This window comes from Octopus bimaculoides, chromosome 25 (assembly GCF_001194135.2).
Source record: "Octopus bimaculoides isolate UCB-OBI-ISO-001 chromosome 25, ASM119413v2, whole genome shotgun sequence".
Lineage (NCBI taxonomy): Eukaryota > Metazoa > Mollusca > Cephalopoda > Octopoda > Octopodidae > Octopus > Octopus bimaculoides.
In genome coordinates, this window is record NC_069005.1 from 30586505 (window position 1) to 30599650 (window position 13146).

At 39.4% G+C, this 13146-nt stretch overlaps 1 protein-coding gene across 1 annotated transcript in view; it reads left to right on the forward strand.

Annotated features, from left to right (window-relative positions):
• LOC106882907 (kinesin-like protein KIF20B) overlaps positions 1-13146 on the forward strand; it is a gene marked incomplete at its 3' end in the record, with an annotated part of 48114 nt that overhangs the window by 22322 nt on the left and 12646 nt on the right. Inside the window, exons 2-17 of the mRNA XM_052976861.1 lie at positions 107-299; positions 642-897; positions 1418-1605; positions 1891-1966; positions 2998-3201; positions 3940-4051; positions 4811-4882; positions 5727-5873; positions 6777-7054; positions 8004-8077; positions 8467-8627; positions 9723-9888; positions 10519-10668; positions 11486-11587; positions 11995-12105; positions 12947-13040. Coding sequence (XP_052832821.1) covers positions 117-299; positions 642-897; positions 1418-1605; positions 1891-1966; positions 2998-3201; positions 3940-4051; positions 4811-4882; positions 5727-5873; positions 6777-7054; positions 8004-8077; positions 8467-8627; positions 9723-9888; positions 10519-10668; positions 11486-11587; positions 11995-12105; positions 12947-13040 — 2374 coding nt within the window. The remainder of the gene's footprint in view (positions 1-106; positions 300-641; positions 898-1417; positions 1606-1890; positions 1967-2997; positions 3202-3939; positions 4052-4810; positions 4883-5726; positions 5874-6776; positions 7055-8003; positions 8078-8466; positions 8628-9722; positions 9889-10518; positions 10669-11485; positions 11588-11994; positions 12106-12946; positions 13041-13146) is intronic.

Below are 13146 nucleotides of genomic sequence, written 5' to 3' on the forward strand. Positions count from 1 at the left end.
GGTGCCAAGCTGTAGAAAATCTTCAACAAATTTCATCTGACCCACACTTGTGCAAGGAAATAGTGAAAATTTTTTTAAATGGTTTAAATTTTTTTCTTTTGTGCAGAATTTTCATTATGACGAGTAGAGAAACAATTTTATCATCGGAAGATGCTGAAGATGAGGAAAAGGTGGGAGATGGTCTGCGTAAAAACTTACTTGATGAATTTTACTGCGAAACAAATGAAAACTTTGAAAAGCTAAAGGTCTATTTGAGGGTTCGACCATTCACAGCAGAGGAGCAGCAGAACAAGTATCGGGTGAGGTTCTGTTTAATATTCTGTGAGATTGGTAAAGGCTGATGTGTGTGGGTTGTCTTTATAGTGAGAAAACCTTGTGTGTGTGTGTGTACATATACATACACATAGATGGTATGCCCTTTCTGATACCAACTGCTTTACATACGTGTGTGTGTCATGATGTCTGGTCATGGGGAAAACATTGCCTTGTTTTGAAGTGAGGCTTATTGATAGGAAGGGCATCCGGTCATAGAGAATCAGCCTCAACAAAACTCCTTCTGACCCATGCAAGCATGGGAAAGTGGGCGTTAAACTGCTGGTGATGCCTTCTTTTCATTAAACTTTTTTTCTTACATCTTCTAGAGCTGTCTGACAATCTGTGGTAAGACTGTCACAGCCTGGGCACCAAAGGACTCCAACACTTACAAAAGTAGCACTTACATTACCAACAAGAATGTCCAGACATTCAAGTTCTCAAGAATTTTCGATGAACAGACATCACAGAGTGACTTTTACAGCGAAACCTGTCAGGGACTCGTGAAGAACTTCCTCAATGGACAGAACTGTCTCGTGTTTGCTTATGGAGTAACCAACTCGGGCAAGACATACACAGTACAAGGTATTCAATCTTTCATCTTTTTTTCATCTTAATTGTTGAAAACAATTGTTTTCTTATTTTTTTTTTTTTTTGTACAAATTTATTACCATTTCACTCGGTCCACTCAGCTGGCAAAAATGAGTAGTACCAGTAATTCAATGGGCCAACCTTGTCACGCTGAATCTCCCTGAGAACTACATTAAGGATTATTTACATAAGACGGATAAGTATCCTCACCTTGTTGTTACCACAGCATTTCAGCTGATGTACTCTACAGCCTTCATCAGGTGTCTTGGTAGAATTTCGAACCCAACACTTTATTTGACTAATGGGCTACTCTGTAGAACAGTATTACGTTAAGGATAAGCGTACATGTCTGCAGTACTCAACCACTTGCACCTTAATTCTATGAGCAGGCGGTTCTGTTGATCGGATCAACTGAAATCCTTGTCAGTAATGCCAGTAATGCCAGCTGTATGTTATATCATTTCGTCATTTATTCTTTCAGCGAAAATATCACATTCTTTGTTTGCTATTTCAGGTACACAGAAAGAACCGGGCATCTTACCTCGTACGCTTGAGACAATATTCAGCCACGTCTCTGGTAAACTGTGGCTCGGTCTCGACCTAAAACCAAAAATGTATTTAGATGTCATAAAATTATCGCCCAACTTTGAATCTGAAGAGAAACAAAGGAAAGAAGAACTTTTGCGGTTAGCTTCTTTTGAGGTGAGTTGTTTACTCGATTACTTTCTGAATTTTCCATCTTTCACCGTTTAATTTAAAATATCTTGGAGTGGTCAAGCGGTCAGTAAGTGAAATATGTATTTAATCCCGTTCTCATCTAACTGCAGTTCTTTTGTACCATGCCAGGATATAAAGGCACTTTCAAGTGAAAGGTGTCAAATACCTTGACAAAACCATGATACGTTAATGCAGTAATATGCTTAAATCATTTATTTATATGAATATAACATATATTTATATTTGTACATATGCTTTTTTATATTTCAGGAATCTGATATTCACAGCACTTTTGCCGACAGTGGTCGTGAGTCATGTACCTTAGACACCCAAGAAACCAGCCACGGTGAGGATGCGGCAGCAGCCAAAGGTGGTGGTGGGGCATGCATTCACATTATGAAAAAGAAGTAGAGGGGTTGTCTGTTGTTGTAGAATTATCAGACAGATTACTAAGCCAGGGAGCCAAAACCTCTTCACATCTTCTAATGAGGACATGGCCCTTCACTATTTAATGTTTTTGTCTTTTAATTGATGACTGATTAATTACCATATACATTTGTAATTAACCCTTTAGCATTCAGATTGCTCTGTCAAATAGAATGCTCGTTTATTCACATTGTCTTGAAATAACCATGTATTCTCTCATGGTTTTAAGATTTCAATTTTGCAATTATTTATTTTTAGAACGACATTGTAGAATAGGTGAGATAGGCCAGATCCAGTGTTTTAGCCAGATAGGGCCTGGTTAAATTGCAGGACTTTATGAAAAAACTGCATGTGACTTATTTATTGAACCTTGCTGTGGGTTGGAAATTTGCAGCTTGCACTAATGCACAATCATGTGCACATATGTTGACACTCATTCTGTTATTCCAGTCAAATGACTGAAACCAGTAACAGAATAACCGTTCCACATGCCAAACACTTTACAGTGTGAACTGGATGCTTTTTGCATGGCACCAGCACTGGCAAGGTCACCAAGTAACTTGCAAGACAAGGGAATTTGAGAGGGGGCAGGGGCATTTGAGGAGGAGAACTTGTGTCAGAGGATGAAAGGTTAAAATATGACAGTCAGAAACAGGTGTCTTACTGTAGAGGATGTGCATGGTACCCAGTGAGATAGGTACAAGAAGTTTCTATGTCCTGAATTCATTTTCACAGATTTTAAGAACTTAGAAGTATAGCAGACAGTATTTGCCCAAGGTGCCATGCAGTAGGAAAGAATCTGGGGATTGTGTAGTTGTGAAATGAACTTAAAACAGTCGAGTGATCCTTAGGAGCTTCCATAGAATTTGCCAACATTTTCATAATTTATGAATTTAAAATAATGTCAATTGTTAAGACACACCTCAAACATGAAATTGTTCTTCTCCTCAGATTCTGATGTCAATGAAGAGGATTTGCTGCGTTCCACCCATCTGGATGACTCTGCGTTCTCGGGCCAAATAAAGTATTCCATATGGGTCAGTTTTGCTGAGGTATATAATGAAAATGTGTTTGATCTTCTGGTTACTCCTCTCCATAAGAAGCGGAATATCTTGAAGTTGGGTCAGGACAAAAATGGTAACCATTATATTCGTGGTGAGTAATATTTCTTTTGACTTTTGATCTGGTGACAATTGAGTTGGATGGTTGCGCCTCTCAATGGTTTCGTTAACATCCTCATCACCATCGTCATCCAATGTCCACTTCTCCTTGCTTGTATGAATCGGATGGAATTTGTTGAGAGATATTCTTGGGCCAGATGCCTTTCCTGTCACTGGCCCACACCTATTTCTAAGTAAGGTTAAGTTTACCCATGGCCAGACATGTTTTCATGGCAGATTTGTATTTAAGGTCACTGGTAGTAACGACGTGTCACTCATTTACAACTATCATGCATAAGGAAAGGCATCTTGGTAGACAGAAACTGAAAGAAGCTGGTTCTATGTATCATCATCATCATCGTTTAACGTCAGCTTTCCATGCTAGCATGGGTTAGACGATTTGACTGGGGACTGGTGAGACCAGATGGTTACACCAGACTCCAATCTGATCTGGCAGAGTTTCTACAGCTGGATGCCCTTCCTAATGCCAACCACTCCGAGAGTGTAGTGCCACCGGCACTAAGACCAGTCAGGTGGTACTGGCAACGGCCAAGCTCAAAATGGTGTATTTTACGTATATATGTGTGTGTGTGTGTGTGTGTGTTAAGAGCTTAACGTTCATTCTCACTTGACATCTTTTCTTTTCTGTATTAAATCCTAAACCCTGATTGTTATCTATCATCCACTGATTGCTTTCTGACACGTTTGTTTCCATTTCTTACACATGTGATAGGTTTGACAGAAGTGAATGTTTCATCCATTGAAGAGGCCCAGAAAGTGTTGATTCTTGGCCAGAAAAATCTCCACAAGGCTGCCACAAAACTCAATCACAATTCCTCTCGAAGGTAAGGCTACATCGTTTGTTTATTCTTTTGTGGCCCATGGCTCTTGCTATCATCAAACCTCATCTGTTTCCAAGTGGAGTACTAATACTTCTCTCAGACAAGCAGGGACTTGCCAAGACAAGTGAAATACAAACTGACACTTACCCACACACACACACACACACACACACACACACACACACACACACACACACGACAGCAAAGTGAGATATGGATGCAATATTCCTTTATTCTTTTGCTGGCTTCAGTCATTTGACTGCGGCCATGCTGGAGCACCACTTTTAGTCAAGCAAATCGACCCCAGGACTTATTCTTTGTAAGCCCAGTACTTATTCTGTCGGTCTCTTTTGCCGAACCGCTAAGTTACGGGGATGTAAACACGCCAGCATCAGTTGTCAAGCGATGTTGGGAGGACAGACACGCAAACACATATATATATATATGAAGGGCTTTTTTCACTTTCTGTCTACCAAATCCACTCACACGGCTTTGGTCAGCCTGAGGCTATAGTAAATGATGCTTACCCAAGGTGCCACACTGTGGGACTGAACTCAGAACCATTTGGTTGGTAAGCATGTTACTTACCACACAGGCTCTCATAGAGAGGGTCGAATATGGCTCCTAGTTTGAGAAGATTTTCTTCATAATTATAAGTTGTCACAATACCAGATTTTTTTGCCGCATTATATGTATGCCATATGTCGTAATATTATGTTGTTATGATATTAAACTTGCTTCTTCTTCTCATTCTCGTTGCAGCCATTGTATATTTAATATCAAACTCGTACAAGTTGTTAACAGAAAGAACCCAAGTGTGGCTAAAGTGAGCATGTAAGTACTCCTGGACGTTTGTTACAAATGTTCCCCTCTCTTTGTGTTGTTGTTTGTTCCTTCTCGAGTGATGCCTGGCTCAAAAGGGCTGGTTTCCTAATTTCATTGGTATATAGGTTCCTCAACGGGACGGGACGCCAGTCCATCACAGGTGAGCTGCTAGAGGCAGGAGAAAGTCGTGGCGAAAGACTCAGTAGAAGTTTGCCATTACCTTCTGCCGGATCCACGTGGAGCTTAAGTGTTTTGATCATATACACACATTGCCTGGTCTGAGATTTGAACCTGCGATCCTGCACCGCAAGTCCGTTGCTCTAACTACTAGGCCATGTCCCTCTACTGTGTCTGTATGTACATTATTATTATTGTGAGCTGAGCGAGTTGTTAAAGCATTAGATAAGACCTTGTGTCATTTCTAGTTCTTTCCTGTTTGCATTATACTTTTGGGGTTGATGAAATAAAGGACCAGTTGAACAAAACTATTTGGCCACATTTAGTGATGTCTCTTTACATTCTGTTGTCAGCTTGTCTCTTCGTGTTTCCAGAGTCTGAGTCGGCATTCCCAAATCATTCGGAGCTCATTGTGTTACTTTTTTGATATTTCTTTTATAAGGTGGTGACCTGGCACAATTGTTAGCACATCAGCCAAAAATGCTTAGTGGCATTTTATCCATCTTTCAAATTCTTCCGATTACGACTTTGCCTTTCATCCTTTCAGGGTTGATAAATTAAGTACCAGTTTCGCACTTGGGTTGATGTAATTGATTTTAACCCTTCTCCTGAAATTGCCGGCCTTGTGCCAAAATTTGAAACCAATAGTTATTTGTGTTTTTTTTTTTTTCTCCAGGTTGTCTCTCTGTGATTTGGCAGGCAGTGAGCGTACGTGTAAGACCAATTCCACGGGAGATCGTCTGAAAGAAGCTGGCAACATCAACACTTCACTGCTGACACTTGGCCGGTGCATTGAGACGATGAGAAGTAACCAGTTAAGAAAGTGAGTTGACTGATGTGGTTTCATTGAGGCAGGTTTTATACGATTGGATGCCTTTCCTGTTCCCAACCCTCATTTGCTTCCAAACAAGATAAGGTTTTTCACAAGAAATTGGGAACATGGGATGTCGCTCATATGATGAAGCTTGTTTATGCTATCCTGTGATGTCCAAAGGAGGAGGCACAAACACACACATATATACAATGAGCTTATTTAACCCTTTAGGATCCAAACTAACCATATCAAGTCCAAATATTTTTCCTGTTCTATATTCAGACTGGACAGATCAGGCCTTTCTCACTAACCCTACAATGGCATTCTAAAAACAAACAATTACATCGTTTAAATCTCAAAGCTATGAGACAATGTATGACAAATTCCAAACCATGTGAATAAATAAGCATTACAGGTGATAGAGAAATCTGAGTGCTACCTATTGCCATTCCTGTTGAGGTTGCCGTTAGTAAGAGCATCCAGCTGTAGAAACCAAGCCAAGAAGTGAAGCACACTTTGGCCATGATTATTGTACCTTGATGGTATTTAGTTTTGGCCCCAGTGCTGTCTGTGACCCCCATCGTCATTTAATGTCCCATGCTGGCATGGGTTGGTTGGATCAACACTAAGCTCCAATGTCTGTTTCAGTGTGGTTTCTACAGCTGGATGGAGGCCCCCTCCTAACACCAATCAATTTACAGGGTAGACTTGTGCTGTTTCTTTGTTTGTTTTTTTTTTCATGGCACCAGCACTATGTAACTTGCAAGATTAAAGGCTTTGTGACCCCTATTATTGATGAAGAGTAGAAAAAAGAGGAAATGCAATAATTCTGGTTGGAGTGATGAGGGGAAGGTATTTTTATATATGATTTCTTTTTCATATCTTTCTTTTTTTCTTGTCTTTTATTTCTAGGGAGTTTCCAAAGTTGATTCCTTACCGAGACAGCAAGTTAACCCGTCTTTTCCAGGGTTTCTTCAATGGTCATGGCGAGGCCATAATGATTGTCAACGTGAACAAATGCAGCAATTTGTTTGACGAAACTCTGCAGGTGTTCAAGTTCTCTGCTATTGCCAAGCAGATCGTCATTCAAAAGGACCCACTGAAGTCACCCTCTGTGAACATCTCACCTGTGCTCCCTGTCAAGCCACTCTCTAACCTTGAAAGGGTTTCAATACCCTGGGCTGAAGATGGTAAACAATTTTAATCACATCCACATGCCCACTTTTTCATTATAGCATGGAAGGCAGATAATAATGATGATATATATATAATTAACCCATTACTTATTTTGGATGGGGTGAGGGGTTTACATCCATTGCCCCCTTTTTAGCCACCCTATTATTACTCCTCTATCACCAAAAAAGAAAACTATAATTCTCACTAAATATGACTGAGGCAGTTAGAGGACCTACAGTGCTAGAGATGAGAGCTAAAGCACTCTGATGCTGCACACACATATGGTGGGCTTCTCTCAGTTTCCGTCAACCAAATCTCCTCAGAAGGCTTTGATCAACCTGAATCTATAGTTACATACAAAAAAAAAACAAAAAAAAAAGCACTTGCCCAAAGTGCTACACAGTGGGACTGAGCCTGAAACCGTGTGGTTGGGAAGCAAACTTTTTAACCACACAACCAGCCAGCACCTTTGTCCATATTCATTCATTCAGTCTCACTGGAAAATTAGGTCCCATAACATTTTCTCTGTAGCTTGCATCAAATTAATCTGAGTTACACTGTTTCTTTGAAAATTCCTCAGTTAACCATTTCACTATTAATCTGAGAAATTGGGCCTTAGTTTTGGACGTTAAATAAATGAAGGATTTTACAGAGATTTCTTCTCTTACCCAAAATTTTATTCATGTAGTGGGGTTGACCTGATGTTTTCTTGTTTTTTTTGTTTTTTTTTATATATATATTTTTCCTGTCATCCAAACTATGACTTCATTTCAAGGTATTTTGAGGGGTTTTTTTTTTCTTTCTCGCTCATTCTCATTCTTACTTTATTCCCCTCATTCACTTTTTGTCTCCTCCTCTTTATTTTTCTCTCACTCTTACTCTCTCTCTTACTTTTACCCTTTTTCTCTCACTCTCCCTTTTTCTCTGTCTCCCTCATTCTCTTTTTTTTTTTTCTCTCTTCAGCCACTTTCAACGAACCACTTCCATCTGATGTTGAAGATGAAACCTTTGATGAAGAACTTACCGAAAGAGAAAGTGTAAATACTATTTTTGTCATTTTGCTTCTCACCATTTTTCATTTTATTTATCCTGGCTTAGTGGTTAGTGTTATACTCATGGATCACCATTACTATTATTATTATTATTATTATTACGGCAGCAAGCTGACAGAAGTGTGAGCATGTCAGGTGAAATGCTTAGTAGTATTTTGTCTGCTGCTACGTTCTGAGTTCAAATTCTACCGAGGTTGACTTAGCCTTTCACCCTTTTAGGGTCAATGAAATAAGTACCTGTTATGCACTGGTGTCAATGTAATTGACTAAGCTCCCCTTCCCCCAAAATTTTCAAGGCCTTGTGCCTAGAGTACAAATATTATTATTATTATTATTATTATTGTTGTTGTTGTTGTTGTTGTTGTTTGTCTCAGGGATTATTGAACATCATAGAGACGTGCAAGACAAAGATTTCTTGGCTCCAGAAAATGTTGACTGAAGAGAAGAAGAACCGAATGTTGGACGAAATCAAGATACGAGAAGAAGTGACCAAAGAGATGATGAAACAGTTTGTTATCATTGAGAAGAGTTACAAGTGAGTAGACCAGTTTTATTTGTTGGTTAAATACACAGCCTCCTTTGATCGTTTTTTTGGGGGTTTTTTTTTTTTTAACCCTTTTCATGTCAACCTGCCTAAGCCCATACTTGAAAGTGATCTTAATTAAAACCTATCAAAGTTTCATGCTAATTTATTTTAGGCGTGGCTGTGTGGTAAGAATCTTGCTTGCCAGCCATATGGTTCTGGTTTCAGTCCCACTACATGGCACCTTGGGCAACAGTCTTCTACAATAGCTTTGGACCAACCAATACCTTGAGTGAATTTGGTAGGCAGAAACTGAAAGAAGCCCATCATGTGTGTTTGTTTGGCCACCCCACCCCTGCTGTTGGTGTGTTTATATTCCTGCAACTTAGTGGTTTTGGCAAAAGAGTCCAATAGAATATGTGCTAGGCTTTAAAAAAAAATAAGTCCTAGGGTCAATTATTTGACTAAAACCCTTCAAGGTGGGGCTCCAGAATCGCTGCAGTTAAAACTGCTATCTTGATAAATCTATTATTGTTTTCAAAATTAATTTGAAATGAAGTCAGTATATTTCAATAGAAACATGATAACAGAAAGGTTAACCCCTTTTGCTACCAACCTGTCTGGGGTTGCTCCTGGTTCCATGACAGGATCCAAATTAAAAACTTTGGATTACATCGTTAATCTCATCGTCATCATTTAATGTCCACCATCCATGCTGGCATGGGTTGGACAGTTTGACAGGTGCTGGCCAGCTGGAGCGCTGTGCTAGCCTCTGTTTACTTTGGCATGGATTTTATGGCTTGATGCCAAAGTTAGAAATTGTTTTTAGTATGTTTGTCTCGGGGTTCACTGAAATTAATTTTAAAAAAAGGTTGTGTAATTCAGCAATAATATAATAACAGAAAGAGTCGAAGTGATTTAAATTAAAATCTCTAACTAAAATTCCATGTTAATTTATACTCAGAGTACCAGCTTGAAGACAGTTAATTTACTAACTTTATTTTCGAGTATAATTCAAGTGTATTTCAACAGGAATATGATACCAAAAGGTTTAAATAAATGTAGGCATAATTAATGATATTCATCTCTGTTTTCATTTGGTGACAGTGAAAAACTCCGTGCCAGTCAGCTGGAAGCAGAAGAACGGTCCGATCAGTGTGTATTGAAGATGCTGAACACTGTAAGCTCCAAGAAGCGTTCTCATGATGAGATGGAGAGTGAAGAGAAATTTGTACCTTTGCATGTGTTTGAAGAACTGCAGGAGAAGAAACAGGTAGATTGGATAATGGCTTCTTTGGATCTGAAATGTGTGTTGGTGGTTTTTGTATCTCTTTATCTGTTGGGGTTGTTTGTGTCTGTAGGTGTTTAGTAGTGCTTGTGTGTCAGATGGCATCGTTTGATTGTATTGCTGGATGCCCTTCCTAATGCCAACCACTACAAGATTGTAGTGGGTGCTTTTTACGTGCCACCACCATCGGCCATGATTACAATCTCTCTTGGCTTGAGAGGTCTTCACAAGAACGGTGTATCGGCTGAGACCTTTGGCAAAACTTCCATGCTTGTGAAGACTTGTCAAGCCTAGTGAGCTCGTGGTCGATGCCAGTGTCGCATCAATGGCACCTATGCTGGTGGTACATAATAAGCACCCACTGCACTCTATAGTGGTTGGCATTAGGAAGGGCATCCAGGCGTAGAAAACCATGCCAAATCAGAATGGGACCTGATGCAGCTCCCCGGCTTACCAGTTTTCGGTCACTGTCCAACCCATTCTAGTGTGGAAAGCAGATGTTAAATGATGATGATGCTGTTATTTGATGGTATGTGTGGTTGTCTCTTGATGTATGTGTATACATGTAATGCACATCTGTAGTTGGTATTATATTCTCTCTTTTCTTTCTCTCAGGAATGTGAATTCAAAATCGAAAAACTAAACCAACAGCTGGAATCGACAAAAGCTCAGATGCGAAGGCTGACGTTGGATCGTTCTGCATTGCAATCAGAGAAGACTTCGTTACAACTGCAATTACAGGTTCCTGGTATCTACAAGCATTCGGTAAGTCTCTTGGCTATAAATTGATATGAAATGAAAATGTCTCATTATCATTAATGGAACGAAGGGAACTTGTTGATTTAGTGGATCATCCTCACCAAAAGCTGTCTTGTTTGGCAGTCATTGAGAATTAGAAGAAACATGTGATGCTTTTCTAACTTCTTGTGTTCTGAGGTCAGCTTTGCCTTTCATTTTTCTGGGATTCATAAAAAGCATATGAGTCTATGGCAGCCAACTTGTGGAATTGAAGCATCTCACGAGATATGTTGCAATATCTGATCCAGTTCTTTGCATTCTTAGTTCAAATCTTGCCAAAGTCTAATGCTTATTTCAGCCTTTCACTTCTGTAGGCCATTGATGAATTTCCTCTTGACTCTGGACTGTCTTTTCCTCATATTAAATTCCTGCTTTTTCAGCTCTACCTCAATATCCTACCACTGGCTATTCTATCTTCTATCTCCCTTTAGCAACTAGGCCAACTGTGTGACACGTGGACTTACATTCAGTTTAGTTTCTTTTTAATGTTTTAGTCATGGTGTGGTACAGGGCAGTAACCATATCTTCAGTTGAATCCCTGCAGAAGCTGGAGATGTAGCAGAAGACACTTGCCCAAAGTGCTGCTCAGTGGGACTCAACCTGGGACCACTGGTTGCGAAACAAGCTTCTCAACCACACAGCCACACCTGCACCTATTCTCTCTCTGTTTTTGATAATGTTCTTTAATAATAGACTTTAAAAAAAATATCAAGTATGTTACCTGTCATTTGAAATGTACCATTATCAGGTAGTCTGTATGATATTTATTGTTCTTTTTGGTCAGCTGGAGAATGCCACAAGTATGGGTGACAACATTGAACAGGCAAATGTATTGAACAAATTGACCAGTATGCTTAGAGACACCCAAGAAAAATTGGGGAATAAGGTATGTTTTAATCCTTTTGTTACCATATTCCTATTGAAGAAATATATCCACTTTATTTCAATTAATTTAAAAAATAATGAATATAGTAAAATAATTTCCATATTCCTATCAAAATATATCTACTTTATTTCAATTAATTTCCAAAATAATAAAGAATATAGAGGATATATTCCTTGGAGCAAAGATTGTTTGCCAACATAACATGGCAGTTCTTGTTTAGGACGAATGTTGCTGTAATTTAGCCCAGCTAAATTTTATCAGGAAGAAAATTTTATCACAGCCATGTCTGACTGAGCATTTTAGAAATATTGTGAAGGTAAGGTGTCAGGAAAGATTTAACTGCCTTTTCTAGCATGGTGAGAGGCTTAATTATGCTTGTAGTCATCAAAGTTGCTTTAATATTCTAGGAATCTGCCGTAAATGAATTGGAAGAGCAACTCGAAGAAGCTGGTGAGACTTTCAAAGAACAACAAGAGAAGATAGAACAACTGGAGAAGATGGTAGAAGAAATGAAGAAAGTAAGAAAGATATTAAAGATATTGTTGAATTCTTTGGTTTAGGCTTCGGTAAAGTTTCCTTCTTGAGTTGTGAGACTCATAAGAGTGCTTTCTTGGTTTCCATCATCATCATCTAACTTCCGTTTTCCATGCTGGCATGGTTTGGACGGTTTGACTGAGAACTATTAAGCTGGGGAGCTGCACCAGGTTCCATTCTGATTTGGCATGGTTTCTATGGTTGGGTGCCTTTGCCCTTCCTAATGCCAACCACTCCAGTAGTGTCGTGGGTGTTTTTTACATGCCACTGGCACTGGTGCCATTGACGTAACACTGGCATCAGCCACAACTATGATCTCACTTCGTTTGACAGGTTTTCTCAAGCACGGTTTTATAACCAAAGGTCTTGGTCACTTGTCACTGCCTCTGTGAGGTCCAACATTCAAATGGGACTGTTGCCATAGTAACGAAAGTAAAGCATGCAGAGTAAAGTTGCTTGGCAAAGATTGACCTTGAATTCTGCTGTGCATGGACACTAAGTTTTAATGTCCTAGCTCACTTCTGTTTACAGCAGTGCTTTGAAGGAACGTGTGTAGCGTGTGATTGTCGCATTGACCATGACGGAGAAAGTTGTCATCCAACATGTACTCATTGAGCTACTTTTTCATTTACCGACTCCACTAACAAACCTTTAGTTGTCCGGGAGCTATAGCAGAAGGCATTTGACCTGGTTGCCATGCAATGGAATTGAACCAGAAATCATGGGGTTGGGAAGCAAACTTAACCACGCAGCCATTCCTGTAATATAAATAACAGTCCATGGTTTAAAAAAATTTTTTTTTTTTTCAAAATTTTCTCTCTTCAGACATCGACAGAATGCAAGGTGTGTCTGGAGAGATGTGAAGCCGGGTTGCCATTCAAGTCAAAGAAGATGGAGTCTGTTCCAGAAAATGCATCAGGTACAAACACTACTCTTCCTTTTCAAGGCACAACCAATGAAAAACGAGTTACTAGGAAAATGGTTTGTAATGGTATGGCAGCGAATGGACACAGAACTAATGATCT